General features: G+C 40.7%; 1 protein-coding gene across 1 annotated transcript; it reads right to left on the bottom strand.

The window, feature by feature from the left end:
* Positions 1-634: 634 nt before the first annotated feature.
* LOC130476304 (cytochrome P450 2H2-like) lies at positions 635-26,147 on the bottom strand. Its single transcript, XM_056848233.1, has 9 exons — positions 25,971-26,147; positions 23,853-24,015; positions 22,954-23,103; positions 19,827-19,987; positions 16,145-16,321; positions 13,389-13,530; positions 11,864-12,051; positions 5,010-5,151; positions 635-822 (listed from the first exon to the last, which is right to left on the bottom strand). Exons 1-9 carry the CDS (start codon positions 26,145-26,147, stop codon positions 635-637), a joined length of 1,488 nt encoding a protein of 495 aa, XP_056704211.1.

The following is a 26,147-nucleotide window of genomic DNA, read 5'->3' as shown; positions in this document are numbered from 1 at the left end:
GGTGTGTGTGCGTGATAGGGTTGCCAAGTGCCAGGTGGTGGCAGGCAAACCCCCACCAATCCACCTGGTTGCACACTGACCAGCAGAGGGTCGGCAGGCAACGCATGCACGCAGCGACACATCACTTCCGGTTTACATCCGGAAGAGCCGAATCACAAAGGGCCGGTTACCACTCAAACTCCCAGTTTGAGTGGAGTTTGAGTGGAAAACGACTTGTGATGTGTTTTACACCCGGAGGTGCCGCATCACAACAGGCCTTTACCACTCAAACTGGGAGTTTGAGTGGTAACCAGCCCTTTCCGATGAAGCACTTCTGGGCATGCACAACCCCCCCCCCCACCTCCATTTCAAAAACCTCCCGCCAAAGAAGAAGGGGGACCTGGTAAGCCTAGTGCGGCAGAGGTTGAGCCAAGGATTCTGAACCTCCCCACAAGAATCAAACACATGCTTGGAATAGCCCCAATGTATACCTGTTACAAGCATATAATTTGTGCTGGTAATATATACATATCCAACTCTGATTCTGAGGCAACTCTATTGTCATGCTTTCAGTATGAATTCCTATGACTATATTCAAAGCTACTGGTTTTACCCCCTCCTCTCCCATCACATCAGTGTATTTTTTGCCACAAAATCACACTGAACGTTTAATGGCTTGGATCTGGGGGTATACACCCTTGGTTTTGTATTTCACAAACGAAGACATCGGGTCCCTCTCTGTATCATCTGTAGTTAGCCGGAAGGTGAAGTTCTGGAGAAGAGTGCTAAAGAACAGGAAGAGTTCCATCCGAGCCAGTGCTTCCCCTGGACAAGCCCGCTTTCCTGGGAGAGGAAAAAGAAAACATGCATTATGGAGTGGAGTTGTGAGGAGCAGGGAGTCACAACCAAACAGAACGAAACCTACATTTTAAAAAAAGGAATAGGAGCAATCGTCAACTGGGGCCTGCAACTCTTGGTGTGCCTGGCTTCACGGCTCATCACACCTCTGACCAGCAAGTGAGAATGTCTCCTAGAAATCTTTCCGCAGTCTTCTAAGACAAAACAAAGTATTCTGTAACATGTTCTGATTTAATTCTAAATAAACCATTTATCAACAGTGAGACACTAAGGCTGTTTATGGTTGACAATTAGCAGCACATTCCAGGCTGAAGTGCCCTGCATATTTCCCCCCCCCCCCACGCTGAACCATCATTCCAGACATCACTGCAAAGGTGGCGCATACCTGCTTCACATTTCTTAAGAGCCCCTTTAACGTGACCTTTTGTATTTGCTCCGCTCCCGCATCGAACCATTCACTCAAGGAAGCATGCAGAATCACAAAGCCGCAGCTTAGCTATACAAATGACTATTGCTAATGGCTGTGCAAATGAAGGAATGAAGGAGTAAGCCAGTGGGGGGTGGAATTTGTTTGACTTTCTCCTCTTGTATCAGGACCGTGAGTAGTCATTTTAAAGGTTGGATTTTAAAAAATCAGCATTGAGCGAGGAGCGGAATCGACCCTGCATAAATGGCCATAGAATAACTAGCTATGAGAGAGAGACAGAGACAGAGAGACAGACAAACAGACAAAGGTGCAATTACTTGCGAATTTATTTGGTTTTAATTATAAGAATTATGAAAATGGGGGGTTTCATAATTATTGTAGTTAAAGAAGGGAGGGGTAAAACAAATTCCCCATCTAAACAGGCTATAATGAAAGGACCCCATGATTTTCTTCTGTTTTGTTCAGGAGCTTTTTGTATTTAGTATGTGCCTGTCTTTGCCTGTCTCTGCTGTGTTTTGCTAATAAGAGCATACAAAGTGTTTTCCTTAGGGGGAGGAGGAGAGAGAACTCTGGGTTTTCTTGATTGATTAGTTTGCAGAGTCAAAAAGAAAAGGGGGAAAACTTAACTCAAAAAAAGCAGATCAAATAGTCAAAAGGGTTAAATAAATAAACCTCAAAAATATATACAAATAAAAAAACTAAAAATGAGTTTTAATCATCCATTAATTAAAATAAAACAATAACCTGTAGTAGACCACACAAACCATTACAAATTCTCTGCTAGACATACATTCCTTTACCAATATGGCAGATAAACCATTAAACTCATTTATACAACACCATTGCCAAGTAACACATATTCAGTTGGTCAAAGAAAATTATTTTAAAAAAAAATCACTAAATGCTTTTTGACTACTGCGTTCCTCAGTGGTACAATAACTATTGTCAAGCTAAAAGCTTCCGATGAATATAACAGACATCAGAGATTTACTGTATACAAATATATCCACAAATATTTCATATATCAGATATTGAGTTGGAATATCATTGAGTTGGAAGTGAGGAGTATTCTTGCAGTCTACATTTATAAAAAGGCTTCTTTCAAGTCCTATCACTATATATTAGATGTGAGGCACGTAACCAGATCAAAATGGATAGGATACTATTTGTGTAAGCATCAAACAATATTCAAGACCAACCAAATCTTTTTGCAGAATTGTTGTGTGTGCGTGAAGTGCTGTCAAGTCGCAGCCGACTTATGGCGACCCCTTTTGGGGGGGTTTTCATGGCAAGAGACTAACAGAGGTGGTTTGCCAGTGCCTTCCTCTGCATAGCAATCCTGGTATTCCTTGGTGGTCTCCCATCCAAATATTAACCAGGGCTGACCCTGCTTAGCTTCTGAGATCTGATGAGATCAGGCTAGCCTGGGCCATCCAGGTCATTGCAGAATTGTTATGTGATAGTAATACAAATATTATTATTGATTGCAGTCGGTATCCATTACTATTGCAGCCTGTGTGATGTAGTCCAATGCTGAAGCATATGGGGTCCAGTGGCAGACTTGCATTTTTGGGACCCTGAAGCTTGAACTGTTATGGGGGCCCTTCACAACCAGCAACAATAGGGCAACATCCAACCAGGTCCAAAGAGCCTTGCTGCCCTTGCAAGGACCTCAAGGCCCAAATGGCGGAGAACAGGGTGGTGGGTGGAGTCCTTGAAAATGGGCCATACAGTGAGCCCCTTCCCACCAGCCATGAGCTCTGGGCAACCATTGTTACCTTCTTCAATGAGGTTGTTCTGTGGCAGATGTATTGGTTCATTCTCTAATAGAGAGGTAGACGGTCATCAGAGGGGGCTCGTTAGGATAAAGAGGTGAAAATTTGATTTTGGGTGTTAAAATGCACAAGCGAGACAAGTGCAGCCTGAATTGAGAATTCAGATGTCTTTATATAGTTCCAACTGGCTCCAGCCTAAAGATTGAGCTGTAGAACTATTAAGCCATGCACCAATGAAGGATTCAAGGATCCAGCTGCCAAAATGTAGTCTATGAATAGATTCTGGCGAGCTCAGCAAGCCCATACTGCTGGGGGTTCGGGCACGGCAAAGTCAAATTTTGACATTTGACCAATTACAGGGACATTTTGAGGCCATATGAAATGGGTATTAGAGCATATTCTAAGGTCAATATTAAGTACTACAACCCATTGGCTTATGACTCTATCACTAAAATAGCCTTATTTTAATAACAAACACCTTTAAAAAGTCCATCGATTTTGTTGAAAAATGCACTCATTAAAAAAAAGTTGCTTCAGGGGGCCCCTCCAGGATGAGGGGCCCTGAAGCTTAAGCTTCATTAGTTTCATAGTAGATCCACCACTGATGGGGCTGAACTTCGAATCAGAAGCTGATTTTGCATACTGCAGCTTGCCTGTTTGTAAGGATCTCAGGGAATAGTCCAGTATTAGAGTCTAGCTATGAGAAAAATGCTTCAAAATTTGGTGTAAGGTATGGAAAGAGATAAGATTTTGCTTCCTTTACCTGCACACACCATTTTTATTTAAATGTAGATTCACCCTCCCTCTCTGTTGGGGTTAAAAGCACCAGGGGAAGGATATGTAGCAGGGCAAAGTAACGTCACACCTCTCTAGGGATCACTGGTAACTCTACAGTAAAATGGTGATTCTTAGAATCCCCCCATCCCTGCCCCCAGACCCCTGCTAACTGCCAGCATGTTGATATGGTTCATTCAGTAGACATTATGTATTTGGATTTTTAAAAGGCTGTAAACAACAAAGACTCCTGAGTAATCTTAGCAGTCATGGAATAAGAGGACAGTGAGAAGTGAGCAGTGGGGTACCACAAGATTGGTATTGCTATATAATTTGATCATGAGAGCCATCATGGCGTAGAGGTTAAGATGTGTGGACGCTAATCTGGAGAACTGGGTTTGATTCCCCACTCCTCCACATGAGCGGCGGACTCTAATCTGGTGAACCGGGTTTGTTTTCCTCGCTCCTCCACAAGAAGTCTGCTGGGTTACCATGGGCTAGTCACAGTTCTCTCAGAACTTTCTCAGCCTCACCTACCTCACAAAGTGTCTGTTGTAGGGGAAGGAGTGGAAAGGAAGGCGACTGTAAGCCACTTTGAGACTCCTTAAAGGTAGAGAATAGTGGGATATAAAAACCAACTCTCTTCTTCATTTGGAATTGGGGCTAAGTAGTGTGCAAAGTGCACAAGGATGATTCAAAATTATTCAGGATGGTAAAAACCAAAGAGGATTATGAAAAACTACAGGTTGGAATTTGGGTAGGTGGGAACAATGTGGCAAATGAAGGTAAGGGATTTAAAATATCCTAAATATATGCTGAATTGGTAAAGGAAGGGATTTAAAATATCCTAAATATATGCTGAATCAGATTTGAATTGACTGTGATCTTGAAGTTGTAGTGGAAAGCAGTATGAAAATGTATTGCTATTTTTTTGCTGTCTTATGATTGATAACCATACTGTAATCACCTTTCCTTCCAACGAGGCCCAAGCGTCTGCATAGGCAACTAGAAGAGCAAAACAGCTCTTTCTACTAGGTGCCTACTGATAAATTTCCTGCTCAAGGCAGGAGAAATTCTGTGGGAGGCTAACCCCACAGCTTGTCTACTGACAGTACAGGATCACTGCCTTCATACTCTCCCCCCACCCCCGGCCAGTCTCTCTCACACAACTACGGGAAAAAGGTCACTGTGGTTACCTGCTGAAAAAGGCATGAAGGCATCATTCTTCCTGAACTCGCCTTTCTCATCCAAGAAATGTCCTGGGTTAAATTCCTCTGGATTCTCCCACTGGAGCGGGTCAAAGTGAACAGATGAAAGCACTGGAACAACCATGGTGTACTTCAGGGAGAGAAGACAGACGGCATTACTTGCGTCAATCTGATAACTGGGAAAAAATCATCTTAGAAAGGTAAAAAGGTAAAAGAACATTCACGGTTCTATGCTAATTTTGAACTCACTTGTCTGCGTAGAAAGATAGGACTAAAGATGGCTACTCTACCCCTTACATTGGCAGAAATCCAAACCATGATGGCATAGGGAGGTTATAACATTTAATACCTTCACCTGTGTAACTAGTGAAGGAGGAGGAGAGTGTTTTGATAAGAATCAGAATGGTGGCCAGCTTTTTTTTTTTGACCAGAGATATAAAACGTTTTGAAGTTGTGGGGGGGGGGGAACAGGAGCTGCCTGGCCCTGTCGGGATGAGCTAGGGTTGTTTCCAGCGTCAACCACCCTGGACTGGAGAGGGCCTACAGATGCGAGGGGTGCATTTCACGGCTCACGGCCCTGGCTGTTTGCAACTGTATATAAAATTTAATTCTTGCTTATGAAGCGGGGGGAGTTTTAAACAGCAGGGGCCGAGGGCTAGGAAATGCACCACGTGCATTTGAAGTGGGGCCTACTCCATCTTGGAAATGTTCCACCCCCATGCCACTGTACCCAGAGTGACAGATGCTAAGTATAAAAGTATCCTTTTATATTGCCGTGGGCTAATTCTGGTCATTCTCTGGTAATGAAAGTGGCTCCAAACGTGGGTTTCTTTGGGGGAAAAGATGCAAATTTTGGCAATGATTTTCAGTGTATGCAATACTTACTTGCTTATCAAACCTGGGATTATTTTTTAAATGTTTTAACAACATATTGAACATATTGTATGGGTAGGATGCAATATTTCCACATGCACAAGGGAGGGCAATTTAAGCCCTTTAAGCCTTTGTTTATGTCAACAGAAGGGGCAAGGCCCTTTCCAGAGCTGTTACGGCCTTTGAGCAAGGACTCATTGGGACTAGGCCTAGCAGCAACCACCACCAATGGTACATAACTCCATTGGAGATGTTTAAAAAATGAGTAAGAAAGCTGACAGCCGCTGCTGGAAATGTAAAGAAACAGAAGGTACTTATTTCCATACTTGGTGGTCTTGCAAAAAGATTTTGGACTGAAGTTCATCAAGAAATGCAAAAAATATTGAAAACCAGTTTTCCCTTTGGACCTAAAACTATGCTACTGGGAATATTATCTTCAAATATAGATAAAAATAAAGAAGAAGTATTTCATTATATGACAACAGCGGCAAGAGTGGCAATTGCAACAAAATGGAAACAACAAGAAACACCGGAAATAGAAAGAGGGCAAGACAAAATGGCAGAGTATGCGGTGATGGCCAGGTTGACAAATCTACTAAATAACAGATCAATGGAAGAGTGGGAAAGAAAATGGAAATCATATGATAATTATGTGAATATGTAAGGCCTCTGTAGCCTTTCCTTATTCAAACGGTATAGTGAATAAATTCATGATTTGAGAACAATATATGTAGTATGTTAAAAGTGAATAGATGAGTTAATTATTTATATCTTTATATTAAATAATATTATAGCAAGTTAGTATATAAACGTAATAACAATATTCAAGATAAGTAGTATCAATAGTTAAATATTGATGTTTAAAAAAGTTAAATAAAAGTTAGACCTAAAAAGTTTCTTAAAAGTACATCTGGCAGAATTTTTGCAGGAGGAAGAAGAAGTCATTGAAGGAATGATTGTAACAGCCTACAGGATCAACTCAGCTTTTGCAAGCAAAAATGTTCCAAGAGATTGTTTGGTTCAACTTTTCTTTAGAGGCCATCGAGATCTTATTCTGAATATACACTACAAGAATCCACTCACAATAGATGGCCACCTGCTGAGAATAATGAAGGAGATTCCTGCAAGACTACTCAGAAAAACAAGAGACTTCTCAGAGATCGTGGGGCTCAACACAAATGGGAGCATCCACAAGGTATTTCTTTCTTCTTCAAGGCCAAGAGATACAAATTTACAGATACTCTTAAAGCGGAACAATTTCTAAGAAGATATGATAAGGATCTTCTTAAACCAACAAGACAACAACCATCAAAGGATCTTTCAGAAGAGGCCAAATCTGAAGAAGCAAGTGGAGGGATACAACCAACAGAACTGACAGAGGAAGAATCTTTGTCAGATCATAAAGGCTGAACTGCTTTAATTAGAACCAAAATGAAAATAAGGGAGGGGGGAGGGAAGGTGGTCTTTAATAAAGATTTTATTAAAAAACTGGGAAAGGTAAAAATGGAAATAACTGAATATTAAAATGTTGCAGGTATTGTCGTGGAATATTTATGGTTTGAATTCTCCCAATAAGAGGAGAAAGATATTTTATCATTTACAAAAAACTAAAGCTAATATTTTTTGTTTACAGGAAACACATATCTTACCAAAGGACATAATAAGACTTGAACAGCCAAAATTAGGAAAACTTTTTACATCATGTAATGAAAAGAAAAAAGTTAATGGAATAGCTATGTATGTTCCTTTGGTAATGGAACCAACGATTATATATAATGTTAATGAAGGTAGAATCTTACTGATAGAAATTACATTTGGATAACAGAAAATATTGTTGGTGGGCATCTATGCTCCAAATATAAATCAAAAGATGTTTTTTAATAAATTGGCGTATTTATTAATAATATTTAATAATATTAGCTGAACATGCTACAGATAAAATGATATGTATGGGAGATTTTAATGGGGCAATAGAACCAAAGTTGGATAGATCTACAAAAAAAGGGGGGGAATGTGAGGTTAAACTACCGGGTATTTTTAATGATATTATAGAGCAATGGGAAATGTTTAATATCTGGAGATTGTTAAATGGGAATAAAAAGGGATATACATATTTCTCATCCAGGCACTCTACTTATTCGAGAATTGATATGATATGGCTCTCTAAAGCATTAATGAATATATCAGACAATACGGAGATCTTTCCTAGGGTGCTATCAGATCATAATGCTGTTACAATAAGAGTCAAGATTGGAGATAGGAGAAACAGACCCTGGTTAATAAATGAATATCTATTAAAAATAAAAAGATTGTAGACAAATTAAAGATAGCTAAACAAAACTATTTTAATGAAAATGTAGATATGGGAATAACTGATGAGATGGTTTGAGATGCTGGTAAAGCAGTATTTAGAGGACTTTTGATTCAACAAAACACAAGATGATTTAATATGAAGGAGACACACAAAAAAATATTCTACAAGAAATTAGAGAAGGGGGAAAAATTAAGGAAAATACATGACAAATTACTTAAACAGGACCAGGATAATAACTTGAAAAAGTTACAACAGCAATATGAATTTTAATTACATCAGAAATTGAAAAAAAAGTAATGTTTAATAGACAAAGATTTTTTGAACATGCTAATAAACCTGGTAAGTTGTTGGCCTGGCAGCTTAAACATAAACAAAAGAAGTTACCAATTTAAAGAATAAAAAGATGGTTAAAAATAACAAATAAACAAAAGATTATGGAAACATTTTTAGAATATTATACAAATTTATATAGAAGAAATCCAGTATCAGATAAGGAATTGGATATTTATTTGATACAATTTGATTGGGAAGAAATATCACAAGAAAATAGGGATTTATTAAATTCCATGATAACCCCGGAGGAATTGAAAGATGCAATTGGTAAGAGTAAGTTAAATAAATCTCCAGGCTCGGATGGATTTACAGCATTTTATTATAAAATATTTGAGGAACAATTATCTCCATATTTATTAAAAGTTATGAACTCTTGTTTGCAGAATGGATCTATGCCCCAGACCTGGAAACAAGCAAATATATTAATACCAAAACCGAACTCAGAAGTTAAAAACCATAGACCTATTTCATTATTGAATAATGATTATAAACTTTTTGTTGATATTTTGGCTACTAGGTTAAAAATGGTCCTGAATGATTTTATACGTGAAGATCAAGCTGGTTTTTTACCAGGTAGAATGATTAGTCAAAATGTTAGAACGGTAATAGATTTGTTAGAGTATACAGAATGTACCACAACTCCAGTAGCGATGATTTTTTTAGATGCAGAAAAGCATTTGATAATGTTAACTGGAGATTTATGAAAAAATATTAGAACATATGGGTATGGGAGTTGGCTTTAAGACAGCTATTGAGAGTATATATACTCAACAAACAGCTAAACTGTTGGTTCTTGTAGGTTATCCGGGCTGTGTAACCGTGGTCTTGGAATTTTCTTTCCTGACGTTTCGCCAGCAACTGTGGCAGGCATCTTCAGAGTAGTAACACTGAAGGACAGTGTCTCTCAGTGTCAAGGGTGTTAAACTGTTGATTAACGGTATATTATCATCAAATTTAGAAATTCAAAAGGGAACTAGGCAAGGATGTTCTCTTTCACCTTTATTGTTTATTTTAGTTTTAAAAGTTTTACTTAAAAAGATTAGACAAAATAAAAACTTAATAGGTATTAAAATTGGGAAAAATCATTATAAGACGAAAGCTTATGCAAACAATATGGTATTTTTTTGACAAACCCTAATTGTCAAATTGAAGACTGGAATAGAACTGTGGAGGTTTATGGAAAGCTTGCAGGATTTAAAATAAATAGAAACAAAACTAAAATATTGGTGAAAAATATGACTCTCTCACAGCAACAAGAATTAACAAGAAAGACAGGTTTTATTATTGAACCTAAAATAAAGTATTTAGGGATATGGTTAACTTCAAATAATCTTAATTTATTCCAAAATAACTATATTAAAATCTGGCTACAAATTGTTACGAATCTTAAAAATTGGGAAAACTTACTGCTATCGTTAGGGGGAAGAATCTCAGTGGTTAAAATGATGGCATTACCTAAGATGCTTTTTTTATTTCAAAATTTACCAATCTTAAAAGGAATACAAATTTTTAAAACCTGGAAGAAAGAAATTTTGAATTTTTTATGGGGAAAAGAAAGACACAGAATAGCATATAATAATTTAACTGAATTAAAAGAGACAGGGGGTCTGGGTCTATCAGACCTGAGAATGTATTATGAAGCATCCTGTTTTATTTGGCTAAAAAACTGGATCTTATTAGAGATTCCCATTTACTTGAAATGGAAGGATTTAACTTATGATTTGGTTGGCATGCATACTTATGGTATAAAAAGAATAAAGTAAACAAAAAATTTAATTATCATATTATTAGATCAAGTTTATTTCAAATTTGGAAAAGATATAAGAGGTCTTTGGAAACCAAAACTCCTGGGTGGATCAACCCAGTAGAAACTTTTATAAAGAGAGGTAAGCAACTTAATCTGGATATTGGTAATTATAGATAGATCACGAAGTGTAGAGAGGGGGAGTGGTCTCTTAAAACAAAAGAGCTTAATATTAAAGATTGTTAAATATATCTTTTAATTTATAATACATAAACCAAAGACAAATTGGTGGGCTTTAGTAGAAGTAAATCTAAATTAGAAATAATATTAAATAAGGGAAATAAAGGTATGATAGCAAGGATATATAAATTATGAATTGAAATAAATTTAGAACAAGAAAGGATTAAACCTGTGATGGTAAAATGGATGAAGGATTTAGGATATAATATTAATTTAGAGATTTGGGAGAATCTTTGGAAAAAAGAATATAAATTTACAATTACTAATGAAATTAGAGAGAATTTGTATAAAATGTTTTATAGATGGTATCTTACACCGGTGATGATAAGTAAAATGAAAAAAGAACGACAGATTTATTTTGGAAATGTGGTAGTGAAAAAGGAACTTTTATGCATGCCTGGTGGGTTTGTAAAAAGATTAAAAAGTTTTGGAGAAAGGTATTAAATGAAACTAATAACTTGATTAATATCAAAATTAAAAAGGACCCTGCTTTTTGTTTATTGGGAATTCCTAAAGGAAAAATGAATAAAATGACAATGTCAGTATAGTTTTGCAGCTGTGAGGATCACAATAGCTAAATCCTGGAAGCAAGTAAATAAACCTCTAATTAAAGACTGGAGAGAGAAATTATGGATATATATGCGGACGGCCAAATTAACAGAGTCCCTACATGGAAAGGATATGAAAGAATTTAAAAATACATGGTCAAAGGCCATCACATATTGGGATAAACTGGCGAAAATGAACTTTACTAATTTAGTGAACGAGTTATAGATGCAATTAAGAAATATCAAAGTATTGTTAAACTGTATAACATTAGACTGTTTAGATACTTCTCCGGAGGTCTACAAGTATGGTGGAGGGTCACTGTTCTAGATGGGTGGTGGGCTCTAAGGGTACTTTGAATATTATTAATTTATTGTATAAGGATGTGTTTAAACTCTGTATGTACCCATTTGTATTTTTCTTTTTTGTTTTGTTTTAAGAAAGAAAGTTAGATATGAAATACTACATAGTGTTTTATATGCTAGGATAAATACAAACAGAATGTGTACGGTTATTGTTCGATGTATGACTAAGAAAATAAGAAATAAATTATTATCTCTATCATCTATTCAATTTTAATAGCCGATCCAGGCCACAGTAGGGCACCCTAATGTGTGTTATGTGTTTTATGTGTGTTATGTGTTTTGTAGAATAGTATGCTTATGCTTTATAATGTATGTTGTGAATTTATATTTGTGTTTCTGTAATTAGTCTAAAATTTTAAAAAAATATAAAGGAAAAAATTATTCTTTTTTTCTCCAAAAGATATAATGATTTCTTAAGTCATCATACCTGGGGGATGGTGAAACCTCTGAATACTGTGCGACAAGTCATTTCACGTGGGAAATTCTCTAAAGAATGATTTTCACAACGCTGAAGCTCATGAACAACTGCATTGGTGAATGGCATCCTCACACGATCCTCCATGGTAGGGGTACGATTGGCACCTACCACCTCATCAATCTCTTCCTGGACTTTTGCTGCAATGAATAACATTCAGAAGACGTACTTCTCAAATTCCAAGCTCCCTTTTCTCCCACGTATCTAACCTTGGACTTTTTCATTTCTAAAGCAAAAGGTCAAATTTTCTCTTAAATACACCCAACTGGCATGGAATTCATTCTTTGACGTGACAAGCAAAGATAGAAACTGGCAGGAAAATATCTTTCACTTGGGAATTTGCTTCCCAAAGTGGACATGTTCCTGTCACCAAAATATTTTTCATCTTTTTAGCTTAGGAAAAAGATCCTGGGTATATTGCAGAGGTTTGCAAAATAACAAATCTCTAAAATATTAAACTGTGAGGTGGAGAACTGGTGAAGACAGAAATCATCTGTTTCCTAGAATTGGGGATCATCTTATGAAATGTATTGGTAAATAGTTCAAGACAGACAAACAAATGCACTTTTAATAGAATGCACAGTTCTTTGCTACAAGACTCCAATTAGCATAGAAACCCTTGACACTTGGCCCTTTTTAGAAATCCCTGACAAATTCAAAAGTAAGAAATTATGAGTTGCCATTATCAATCCATTTTGGTCTGATTCAGCAAGGTTCAATTGATGTTCTTTCATTACTCATGGAGCTTCTTTATCTTTGCAAACTAATATGCCTTCTTTATTGTAAGGAAATCCATTCTAAACAGGATAGGATAGAAAGAGGTTTCTAATCTAGTATACCTAACTAGGATCGATTGAGATGCAGGATCCATGTCCTGCCCTCATGGTGCCAAGATGGAGAAGAGAGCGTGGTATGGGAGAGAAAGGTGAGAAAGAGGAAGGAAGTTTTCTCTGAGAGTACCAATCTACACTTCAGGAATAGCAAGCAGAACAGTAGAAACTCTGAAGTCTGGGGTTAAGAGACAATGCGCTTTACTTTCAACAGTTCTTACTTACAAACACATATCGCATTTTAAACAGTCAAACCATCCCCACCCATTGATTACTCGGCAGTTCATTTCATAGTGACAAAAGGCCTCATATAATCAAAATAAATACATCAGCTGCCCATCTTGTGGTTCACTTCCATGGATCAGGGTAGGAAATTACACAGAGAAGGCAATTCTAGACTGTTCCTTTCATACAGTGGTGGCCATTAAGAAAGTCTCCTGAAAACCCTCAAAAGGAACTAAATAAATGAGGAGTGTGCAGCAACTTCTTGTTACACACTTAGAGCTCACAAACTGAAGAGTTCTCTAAAAAACCTTTACGAAAAACCCTTGATCCCCCAGGCTTAGCGGTCTTTCCAGATCTTTGTGTATTCACAGTGTGGCCCAAAAGAGTTCCAACAGCTTTGTGGTTTTCTGGACTCTATATACCTTGAATGTGAGGGAGCTTGGCCATCACAAAAAGGTCGTAGAGCAAGGCCTTGCTTGTGGTCCCTGTCCCAGCAGTGAAGATGCCAAAAGCAGAGGTAATTATTTCTTCAGGCTTGAAAATGTCCTCATCATGATTTTGTCCCTGTAAAATTAGTTGGGAAGGAAAGAGGAGAATTTAAAAAAGTGAACCAGAAGTAGAGATTGGGTATGGAAAGAAGAGTATGTTTGTTCATAGCTGGATTCTGTAACAAAGGAAATATAATCAGTTGTATTAGGAAATCACGTTAATAGTGGTTTCCCATGATTACAAGAGAAAATACATTTTGTGCCAACAGCTTCTTTGTATTCTATCCAGTTATAAGGGCAGTAACCCTAGTAAATTTTACTACTCGCATTATTGGACTGCTTTCTGAATATAGAGACACCCTTGAAATCTCTTGTATCATAGAGTCTGTGTTGGTTTTTCAGCAGCATATAATGTATAACATTGGGTCAGTTTTTTGCTTTTCAATTTATTTTGTATATTTATAAATTTTATAACTGAAAACCACACAATTACCCACACTCCAGTACAGCAATTAGAAGGTCGTGAGACAGAAAACAATTAAAACAAAGCATATCTTGAAATGTGGATCAGGGTTTGCTGCCAGAAAGTAAGAAAAAGTTTCCAACAATGAAAGCAGAGATTAACCTGAAACTCTAACTAAGATGAATTCCCTCGCTACCAGCGCAATCATAAGGGGGGAACCCAAAAATGCTCAGGGAGTTGACTGACCTTAACAACAGGGTATCACTGAGATATGTAGGCGTAAGGGCCTGTTAGGCTGTTGCAGGCCCCCAGCACTGTTCCATCACTCTCAGACAGTGCTCCACAGCAGCCACCTGTCAGTGCAGCCATGGGATAGGCACCTGTACCAGTGTAGCTGTGGTGGTTCTGGGGGCATGGCCAGAGCTAGTCCCTGAGCCCTTTCTGCCTGGAAAATTCTGCATTATTTGGGATCCACTTTTTTGGCTCTATTTATTGTCACCTTTTCCCCATACTGGTTTTAAAAAAATACCCAAAAGGTTATTCGGGGGAGGGAGGTATTTTGGTGCATTGATATGCACACACTCAATTTGGCTGGCCACATCTTACAGCAACTGGGTCATGTTCACCTTAGCCTACACTTCCAGCACTCCTTATAGGGCTGTTGAAAAAAAAAATTCGGTAGAGTTCGGCTTCGGCAAAATTCGGCCCGTTTTTATTCGGGCCGTGCCGAAGTCCGAACTCCCCCGCTTCGGATCCCCGGAAATTCGGGGGGATCCGGAGTTTGGGGGAAAATTTGGCCCCCGTGTGCCTTCAGGGGACTTCCCTGAAGGCGCGCGGGGGGGCCTTTAAACAAGCCCCTCTGCGCTGTCTGCACAGGCAGCGCAGAGGGTTTCCAGACCCCCCCCAGCCCTGCCGGGACTCCCGGCAGGACTGGCGGGGGGGTGGCAAGACCCTCTGCGACAGCGCAGAGGGTTTCCAGACCCCCCCCCAGCCCTGCCGGGACTCCTGGCAGGACTGGGGGGGGGCTTTAAATAGATCTGTGCCTCCCGGCCGGGAGGCACAGATCTGTTTAAAGGACACCCCGCGCCTCTCCTGGGAAGCTTCCTGAAGGGGCGCGGGGTGCCCTTTAAATAGATCTGCGCCTCCCAGCTGGAAGGCGCAGATCTGTTTAAAGGGCACCCTGGGCCTCTCCAGGGAAGCCCCCTGAAGGGGCGCGGGGTGCCCTTTAAATAGATCTGCGCCTCCCAGCTGGAAGGTGCAGAGCTGTTTAAAGGGCACACTGGGCCTCTCCAGGGAAGCACCCTGAAGGGGTGGGGGGTGCCCTTTAAATAGATCTGTGCCTCCCGGCCGGGAGGCACAGACCTTTTTAAAGCCTCCCCCCCCAGCGCTGCCGGGACTCCCGGGGCTTGCCACCCCCCGCCAGTCCCCCCCCAGCCCCGCCGGGACTCCCGGGGCTTGCCAGACCCCCGCCAGACCCCCCCAGCCCCGCAGGGACTCCCGGGGCTTGCCAGACCCCGCCAGCCCTGCCAGGAGTCCCGGCAGGGCTGGGGGGGGGGCTTTGAATAGATCTGATCCTCCTGGCTGGGAGGCACAGATTTATTTAAAGGACCCGCCACTCGCCTCCAGGGAAGCTCCCTGGAGGCGCGGCGCGGGGGGAACAGATCTGCGCCTTCCAGCTGGAAGGCGCAGATCTGTTTAAAGGGGCCGAATTTGCTGAATTTATTCGGAAACCCCCCGAACTCGGCGAATTTGGCTCCCCGGTTCCCCCCTTTTTTGAGTTCGATTCGTCCGAACCGAAAAACCGCCGAATTGTGGTAAATTCGGCTGTTTTTAGGTTCGGACCGAACCGAATCAACAGCCCTAACTCCTTATACCAGTGGGTTGGGATATTTCAAAAGTTTTTATTGGTACATTTATATAATCTGGAGGATCTGACATATCGGGTAAATGGCCAAATGATATTTGAAAGCAACCTTTAAGTTTAAAATTAATATCAAGGGCATAATTTGATAACAGCCAGCAACACCCTGTGACCACTGAAGCTAGTAAAGCATTGTAGAGAGGTTGCTGACAAAGAGAACTTAAGATAGTGAATGGAAAGCTCTTTTTTCTTCCATCCCCTTTTGTTTTTTAACTTCCAGCATGATGAAGAGTTTGAGAGATATCAAAAGATGCTTTTGACATCTTTGAAAGTTAAAAAAACTTGAAAAAATTATAAATCCCTTACCTTTTCCATCTGGATCAGGATGCAATCAATATAATCACGGGGGTTTTGAGGGTCCAGAGTCTGTTTGTGGGCCTCCACCCTCTCACGGAAGCAGGCAAACAATTTTTCACAACCTGACAGAAGAGTCTTATGAGGTCCAGGTAGGAAGTCCAATATTTTGGGGAAAGTGTGGTATATCTACAGTGGAGATAATGCATACAGTTAGATGCTGCATGTGTGTGTTTTTAGACATAGCTGTGAAGGCTGTGACTGGAATCTGAAAAAGTTCACAGACCAGCTTTTTAAGTGACTTTTTTATGGGAAGCCTGTGGAGCAGAGGAAAATAAAATCCAAGACAGCTCATACCAAAGAGTCAATGGTTTCAATATTCCATGTCTTTTAAATGGGGGGAAAGGAAAGCTTGGCAATGATAGCAAGTGAAAGCCATTCAAAGAGATCAAAAGTTCATAGGGGAAAATGCATGTGTGTTAATTGTCATCATGTCACTTCCGACTTATGGACACCCTATGAATTAATGATCTCCAAAATGTCCTATTGTTAACAGCCTTGCTCAGGTCCTGCAAACATAGGCCTCAGGATATTGTCGAAGGATTTGACGGTCAGAGTTCATTGGTTCTTGTAGGTTATCCGGGCTGTGTACCAAGACCACGGTTACACAGCCCAGATAACCTACAAGAACCAATAGGCCTCAGACTTCTTAAGTGAGTCAATCCATGTCATGCTTGCTCTTCCTCTTTTTCTTCTGTCTTCAACTTTTTCTAGCGTTATTGTGTTTTCCAGTGAATCATGTCTTCTCATAATGTGACCAAAGTATGATAGCCTCAGTTTAGTCATTTTAGCTTCTAGGGAGAGTTCAGCCTTGATTTAGATCTAGAACCCACTGATTTATGTTTTTGGCAATCCATGGTATCCTTAAAACTCTCCTCCAACACTATATTTCAAAGGAATCTACTTTCTTCCAGTCTACTTTCTTCACTGTCCAATGTTCACACCAAACATAGTAATGGGGAATACTATGGTATGAATGATCTTTTTTTAAAAAAAAATTATTAGATTTTATAGGATACAGAAAAAATAAGGAAAGGGGAAAGGGGGAGACAGAAACATTAATACGTTGCTTGGTCAGTGCCTGGAGTAGGCCACCATTAACATCTTGGAAAAAATAATAGATCACTAGTGAATTGAAATACCCTATCTAGCAATATAACAGGCCACCACTAACAGAAATGGTAATACACCTATGAGTAAATTAAAATGCCCTATCTGACAATCTCAAAATTTCATAGCTGTTACTTTTTCTTGGAAACAATTACAAATACCTGAATGTTATGTTTCCTTTAATCTAGGTCTACTCATAACTCAAACAGTTCTACTAAAATAAAGCAAGTCTGTTGTAAAAAGGTTGCCATTTTTGCTTGTGGTCTTCTAACGTTTCTTTGAAGCAAGTTGGGTAATTTCGCCATGGACTCATATTCATACATTTTTGTAATCCATTCTCTTAGCTCTGGTATTTCACTGTCTTTCCAATGCTTTGCATATAAGATTCTGGCTGCAGTCATTGCATATTGGTACAGTTCTTCGTTTGTAGATTTGATTTGAGGAGGAGTCATTCCCAACAAGAAGTATTTAGCTTCCCGATCAAAGTTTGAAATATCGCCTGAAGTTCCACATGTATCATCTTCCAATACTTCTGTGCCTTTTTACAAGTCCACCATTGATGAAAATAGGTTCCTTACATTTCTGAGCATTTCCAGCAATTTGCTTGGTTCAATTTGTACGTTTTTTGTAAGTCTTTGGGAGCCAGGTGCCATCTGTAAAACATTTTGTACCAATTCTCTCTGATAGTCTGTGAGCTGGAAAACTTAATCTCTTTCTTCCACATTTTTCCCACTCTCGCATGGGAATCATCTTGCCAAGATTTTGCATCCACTTAACCATACAGATCTTTACTTGTTCAGAGGCTGTTTCTATAGTTAATAGCAACTTGTAGATCTTTGAGAGGAGGTGATCTGGTGTTTTTATTATCATTTGTTCAAATTCTGCTTCCTCTCCTTTCCTTTTTGAATGAAGTCCTCTTTTAATGCATGAAAAACTTGTTGGTAGGCAAACCATGAGATCTTGATATTGGCCTCTATTAATTCTTGAAATGACTTAGCTTTGCCATCTTTTTTGAGAAGATCTTTATAAGTTAAAAAGTCATTTTTTAAGTCTGTTTGCAAAGTCCATATACACCTTTGTTGGTCTTAATGTCGATTGCCAGCAACACACCCTTACACTTAAGGATCTTTTCCAGTTCCTTCATGGCTGCCCTTCCCAGTCTCAATCTACTTCTGATTTCGTGTTTGCAGTCTCCCTTTTGGTTGATGATTGAGCCAAGGAATAGAAAATCTTGAACAATTTCAATTTGTTCCTTAAAGTTGTGCAATTCCCCAGTAGTCATTACTTTTGTCTTCTTGATATTCAGTTGTAATCCTGCTTTGGCACTTTCTACTTTCACCTTCACCAGTTGTCGTTTCAAGCCTTTGCTATTTTCTGCCAGTAATATGCTATCATCTGCATTTCTCAAATTGTTAATGTTCCTTCCACCAATTTTCTCTCTACAATCATGTAAATCTAAGCCATCTTTCCTTATGATATCTTCTGCATATAGATTAAAGAGATAGGTCGATAAAATGCATCCTTGTCCGACACGTTTGCCAATTGGAAACCCTTCTGTTTCTCTTTTTTTAAAGTTTTTTTATTTTCCAAACAGATATTACAAAACATACAAACATATAAACATACACATCAAATTCTTACATTATAATGGAACTTACTCTATAATTTCTATTCTATTATACCTTCTTTGAATATTATAAATGCATATTTGATGGTATTTTCTTACTTAAATTTTAACATCCTATTATTTTTATCAGTTAACAAATATATACTCAAGAAATACTTTTAATTTCTCATAAACATCAGAGGTTGATCTGATATTCAGTAAAGATGTTAACTTAATTGAAACTCTTCCGTTTCTCCATTTTCTGTCCTAATGGTAGCCTCTTGTCCAGAGTGCAGGTTGCACATCAAGACAATCAAATGCTGTGGCACACCCATTTCCTCTAATACTGGCCATAGCTTTTCACCATCCTCACAGTCAAACATTTTGCTGTAATCTATGAAACACCAGCTGATTTTCTTCTGAAATTCTCTTGTATGCTCAGGAAATCAACATACATTTGCAATATGATCTCTAGCCCCTCCTTTGAGAATATCAACCTCTCTGATGGGACTAAGGATATCTTATTTAATTACTTTCTTCCTCTCATTGGGTCATTGCCAAGGGGGATACAATAGTATTCCAATTATGGAACTGAGGCTCCCTGGGACAGGAGCACATGATCATACCACACTCTGCCATGAAACTTTGGATGGCTTTGGGCACAAAGTCTGGAAAAACTATCTCTGCCAGGAATTTTCTTCCAGAAAGAGAACTGGGAATGACAATTGTTCACCTCTCCATCAAGCATATAATCAAAGCAGATCTTGAGATTCCTCATTAGGGCACAATGTGCCCCCAAAGGCACAGGGGGGAAATATCAAGGGAAGTTTATCAGTTATTTTTATGCATAAATGGAATCCATTAAAACATTCTGGATAAGAAAGAAGATAGGTACAGGGTACAGAAGATGCAACGTACCAGTCCAAAGGAAAGATTAAAAAAGTTCATGAAGTCATCAATAACTTGCAGGTGCTCTAGGAAGACTGGATCTTTGTAGTCAAACCGAGTCCCAAAGACAACAGAGCAGATCACATTAGAAACAGCACTGAAGATACTTCTTGTTGGATCAAATGACTTTCCTGTAGGAGAAACAGAATGAGGGCACATAACATGGACCTCCACCCTCACAGCAATTATTCCAGATGTAAAACTAAAATAATTCTTTACACATTCTGAGCTTCGGGCACTGCACTCATTACTTCTGAGTATTAACCATTGGCAACATTTCTTAAATGTTATAGTGCTGCAGTCAAACAACAGTACCTGATTCTGCTACAGCAGAACACAGACTCCACCAGAGGGAATCAAATGTAGATTGAGGTGCTGAGAAAGGGGCCCAGAGAAGAGTGTTTCAGCATGCAGAGCTTTAATCGACAGCAGATAGTCAGAGGAAAACAGGGGAATGATATAAGCAGCTATGCCCACCTTTCAATTAGAAAGGACCAATATGAAAATACTTTCTATCCCTGTGGCTGCTTTAGAATTTCATAAGCACAGACAGACATTACTCAGAAAATCATAACACCACCAATAGAGGATACTTAGCTCTGTGCCCCCACCAACCTTAGTGTCAAGGTGTCTGGGGAATGTTAAAGTTTCCTTTCTCAAGAAGCCAAGCCAAGCTATCTGAGGAATACCTCACTTTCCTCCTCTTGCAAGCAGCCTAGTCTGCTTTTTATAGGAGTCAATGGGAATCTACATATTAAAACTTATTCCAAATATCTAGAACAATAAAATGTTGATTCAGAATTATTCATAAAGATTCCACATGTCGCATTATTCAGTGCTACCGGATTTTTCTAAAGCTGGATTTAATTACCCTGCATTTTAGACTATTATGGGCTTTTTCATTTTATATTATCTCTGCTGCTTTTAATGATGTAATTTTGCCTCCTGTATATGACTTGTTAGTGAATTTTGCTAGGTTCTTACTGTATCTTTGATGCTTTAATATTTGTATTCAAATGGTTTTTAACTCCTTCATTGTGTATGTGCTTGATTGTACCTTGTTCAATATGTATAATATACATATCATTTTGTAAACTGGTATATATATATTATACACATCACTGTAAGTGATCTTGGGTGCTCCTTAAGTATAAGGGCAGAATATAGAGCTTCTAATTAAATAAATAAGTAAACTGCACAGGGTCAAATGCACTCAAAGCACTACAATTTTAAATAATAAACCATAAAGGCAGGCAGAGAGAGTGCTCTACTTCAAAAAACTAATTACCGTATTTTCTGGCGTACAAGACGACTGGGCGTATAAGACGACCCCCCATTTTTACAGTTAAAATATAGAGTTTGGGATTGTCCCGAGTCCGCAGCCTAGGGCCGGCCCTCGGGACTGCACCCCAACCCCGCGGCCGCCCCCAGACTTCCTGGAGCAGCCCAACCCGAGTCCGTGGCCTGGGGCCGTCCCTCAGGACTGCGCCCCAACCCCGCGGCCACCCCCGGTCCTCCTGGGGCGGCTCAACCCCTGGGGAAACAACACCACTTACCGGGGTGGGAGAAAGAGGGGGCAGGGGCGGCCGGACAAGCTGGCAGCGCGCCGGGAGGCTGGGCTGGCGGGAGGAACAGTGGAAGAGTGTGTGCCAACCCAGCCCGGCCAGAGCAAATCCTGGAGGCGAGGCGGGGAGGGAGACTCCCCGGGCAGTGGGAGCCCCGCAGCCAGAGACGCCAGCTGTAGCCAAGGCTCAGCCCCGGGCTCCGGCGGGAGGGTGGGAGCCCAAAGCGGCGGGACGTGGCTCTTGGGGGGAGTCGGCGAGGGGAGAAGGGAACGGAGAAGAAGAGGGGGACGGGGGCGAGAGTAAGGGCCCTCGAGAAGGGCGAGGGGAGGACTGAGCCGACGGCCCGTGGAGGGCGGGGCTAAAGGTGGGTTTGGAGGGGAGGGAAACCCATAAAGACAGAAGCTGAAGTGGAGGCCGGGGAGGAAAGGGGACATGTTGGGTGTGCTAGGCAGCAGCCAAAACACCCTGTGCCGGGAGAAGAGAGTGGCCACCCCAGCCCCGGCCAGCCGGCCAGCCTGCTGCCTGCCTGCCTTGCGCTGCCGCTGGAGTGCAGCCGAGCACTTCCCTCCGTGCACCCCGGCGCGCCTGGCTCCGATTCCGAGCCGGGCAGTGAGTGCCCTCGCCGGGCTCGGTGGACATGGACAGAGCGGAGGCGGCTCCCCAGGCAGATTCTCCAGTCCGGCTCGGAATTCAGCATCCGGCGTATAAGACGACCCCCGACTTTTGAGAAGATTTTCCTGGGTTAAAAAGTAGTCTTATACCAGAAAATACAGTACTTAGAATCATTACTGTGAACATCTGAGCATCACTAAGGAACCACACTACAAAGTATGTTTTTTGGTGTTCTCCAGTTCTAGTGGCTGATGGAGCCCCATCTAGACTTCTAGGCACACTGATAATATGAAAGTTAGAATTATGTATTTTTCTTTGTAATTGATATTTTTCTTTGTAATTGATATTTGTGCTGCCAAAATCTATTCACAGATGGATATAAAATAATATAGATATAGGTGACAGTCATGCTGGAGGCTATTATCAGTTTATTATCATGTGAATTTGATGGTAAAATGAAAGGAAAATGCTTCATCCTACACTAGTATCAGATACTGGCAGTTTGCAGATAGGTATATGATAATGTAGCCATTTCCAGAGGAAACAGTAAAAAGAACAAAATTCAGTCTCTCATTCTTCTGTATTCTGATGCAGTGGGCCAGAATGTAAAAGCTAAAGGGGGGCATTACTAGATAGCGATAGTATTTCCAATAAATACTAGTGTCATGGCTGGCAAATATTGTAGCACAGTACATGTGGAAACTTAGCAATGCCATCCTGCTACTTATCAACATTTCCCCTTCTTTTCATTGCCCTGAAGCGACTGAGTTTAAATCTAGATGATTGTGAAGAAACATTCCTCATGACCATTATAGTGTTCAATCCATCCCAATTCGAATTTCCAGTCCCATTCCTGGAAGTTGTTCCTGCCCAAGAAAAATGCTTTCTGTTTCTTTGCAGTAAATTGGACTCAGGAGCACCTTTTGTGGCGGCAATTTCCTGAACCAAGCAACCAGCCTCCACCTGCACCCTCTCAGACATGATTTTCTTTCCCATCCCAAAGTCCCGCAGGGTGGAAAGCATGAACCGGCGCTTCGCCCTCCATTTTCTCTCATTTCTTCCCGAGTCTCCTGAAATGATATAATTACAAATGAATTTGTCTGTTCACGATATACCAAACATTTCTAGATGAGAAATGGATTTTGGTGCTTTCCCCCTTCAAGCTTTTATCCTCAGCTGTGGTAGCAATAAGTCATTTTGCAACTAGATGTTTCACTGCTCTTAAGGATACTGAGAAAGGAAAACACAAAACCGAGAATCACACCATATGTTGATATACTTTCAGTTTCCATCAGTGGAATGGAAAGGGGAATTTCTGCCAATTTTCCCTTCTTATCACAGACCCTCACTTTTCCCCTCATGCTTTTCCCGAGGGTCCCAAGTCTCCCAGAGGCAGCATTTTGGGCTGTAATTTGAGAGGAGAGGCAGGAAAGGTCCATTCCACACAACCACTTAACTTTAGATCGAACCCCCCATTGTCATTTGCAATTGAATTCCTCCCCTCAAAAAAGCAGAGGGCATAACTAGGTACAATATTACTACATCTTCTGTTTCCTTTCCTCCAGGGCACATTAAGGTGGCAATGGCATGCATTTCCATAACTATATATCATGGCCAGAGTGGGGGAAGGGGGCTCCATACAATGTTATTGTTTCTGGGTGTCATACATGTTTTACTTGCTACCTAAGCTCCACCTTTTTACTACAGTGTGTGAAACAGAGAGCTCTCATTTTTCTCTCATTAGTGTGTTACAGTTGAAAACTGCATGACATATGAAGCAGCAGCTAAAAAAGAAAAGAAAAGAAAGGACAATACCCACCATGGACCTTGGTTATTCGCTCATTGATAGGGATGGAAGGTCGCCCACCAAACTCTTCAGAGTGATTCACCAAAGCATCTTTCACCACCTCATATCCACATAGCACAACCATAGGCTTTGGTCCCTTCCAGACAGTGAAGATGGGGCCATACTTCTTCATCAGCTAAAGACAGAACCAGACAGACTGTTACTCATAAGGCAATGAGCCCTGTTCGGCTAAGTTTGTTGCCCTTTGCCCTTCGGTTATGATCATCTTAATCCTATATAAATGGCATTATTTTTGGAATCACTTCTTCTCAGGCAACCTAAAAATCCAAAAACACCCCACAAGTGCTATCTTGTGATCAGGCAATGCATCTCAACACTCTTCAGTCACTCTTTGATTCACACAATCAAATTGGTTGAAGGAGTAAAAATGTGGAAGGTTTCCTCTTGAACAGTCTTGAAAGAAATACTTGGGTATCCTGATTGACATTGCTGAGAGTAAAAGCAAGCTACACATTATAATAACTTTTGTTTCTTTATTTTTATGTTACCATGTCTGCACCACTTTTGAACAAACTGCTCCCTTTTGCACAGAATACACATAACATGAGATTAGATGACTGTTTTGTTTTATTCAACTTCTATCCTGTCCTTTCCCTGCATAAACCTGGCTCAGTAAGTAACAATTTATCAATATGAAAAACACAAAACAAATGCATAAATATTTATTAAAATACACTGTAAAAACCAACCAATTTAAATGGTCCCGTGGCCATTTTGGGTTGCCTGAGAAGAGTGGTAAGCTGTAGCACTGCAGTCAAAAGCTCTGCCCATGACCCGAGCCCGACCCTGACGGAAGTCACCCCAGGCAGCCAGCTCAAGGTCAACCCTGCCCCCCAGCCCTCCGAGGTCAGCAAAATGAGCACACAGCCTGCTGGGGGCAAAGCGCAGACGACTGGGGAAGGCAACAGCAAACCACCCTACAAACAGAGCCTGCCCAGCAAATGTCGGGATGGTGACGTCAGCCCATGGGTCAGGAATGACCCAGTGCTTGCACAGGGGGACCACCATTACCTTTGAAAACACAGTACAGGCAAGATCAGCCCCAGCGAGAACAAAAAGCATGGTGATCTCACAGCACAAATCAGGGAATAGCAGTATAGTCAGGTCCAGCAAGGAATAAGGGAAAGGAGCGGGGACGGAAAAGGAAGGGAAGGGAGGGAGGAAGACCAGCAGATGTAATCCCTCGCTGTCCTCAACCATAGGCCTGGCAGAACATTACACAGAGAGTTCCACCAGGCCAGGGTTGGGGCTGGAAAAATCCCTTGTTCTAGTTGAGGACATGACCCACGACATTATTTACTTCATTGTCTTATTCCTGCTGCTTCTCAGTTACAAGGGATGAACGAGCACCCTGTGTTTGCATGTGGAGAGTCAATTTCCACTCACAGCTACTGAAGCCTCTCTTCATGACACAATCCTTCCCTCCCCCATTCACTCCAGTCGTCCCTTTCTGCCCTTACAAACCCAGAGCCATCACATTCATTTTCATGAATGGCTCTAATAGCAGGCACAGCGGTGGATGGGAAATGGTTTATGCTAAAAGAGAGTGGCTCTCTCCCCACAGCACAGAGGAGGGCCTTGACTCACTTGCCTGACTACGCCTCTAGCCCCCTCCACATTTCTGTGACGCCTATGCAACTGAGAAAGAGCAAGCCACAGCGATCAGCTTCATTCCAGTTTACGGAATATGTACGGGCTGGCCTGGAAGGCAACTCTGAATCCAGCAAGAAGCTATAGGGCAATTGCTTTGAAACAGAGACTGGAAAAAATTCACTTTGGGGAGAGGGAAAGTTCCTTTAGAGATATGGTGACTTGTAAATGATACAATTCCTCTCATGAAACAGACAAAAGCAACCAAGCAAGTAATAAGGATTTCAGCTAAAACCAGTAAAAGGGCATATTCAGAAGCCACATTCAGAAATCTAAGCAGCAGACACAAGCAACAATGAATAAAGGAGGGAGAAATTAACCTGCCCACCTTCCTTTATCCATCCTTTCATCCAAAGCTAAACTTCTTTTCCTCTGCACCACATGGAGGCCGTGATAGAGGACTTCAAGAGAGGGCCTTACCTTCTTATAGGAGTTGGCCAGAGGAAAAACATCTTTCTGAAAGATGTTGCCCAGAAAGAGCCAGGGCATGGGTCCTGGAGGTAGCTGGCTTCGCTTCTTGTGCATTTGGAAGGAAATGAAGCATAAAGGGAACAGCACACAGAGAAGGAGCAAAAGTCCTGTCCCTGCCAGATCCAT

The sequence above is a fragment of the Euleptes europaea genome, chromosome 1, assembly GCF_029931775.1.
Source record: "Euleptes europaea isolate rEulEur1 chromosome 1, rEulEur1.hap1, whole genome shotgun sequence".
NCBI lineage: Eukaryota > Metazoa > Chordata > Lepidosauria > Squamata > Sphaerodactylidae > Euleptes > Euleptes europaea.
The sequence above is the reverse complement of the archived record's forward strand: the minus strand, read 5'-3'. Positions and strand labels throughout refer to the sequence as shown.

What these genes read in the sequence shown, in the direction of transcription:
- LOC130476304 (XM_056848233.1), bottom strand. Translation starts at nt 26,147, where the DNA reads ATGGATCTGGCAGGGACAGGACTTTTGCTCCTTCTCTGTGTGCTGTTC. An exon ending in GCGAATAACCAAGGTCCATG is followed by an intron (nt 23,104 to 23,852) that starts GTGGGTATTGTC and finishes ATATCATTTCAG; the next exon opens with GAGACTCGGGAAGAAATGAG. An exon ending in TCCTGATCCAGATGGAAAAG is followed by an intron (nt 13,531 to 16,144) that starts GTAAGGGATTTA and finishes CTAATTTTACAG; the next exon opens with GGACAAAATCATGATGAGGA.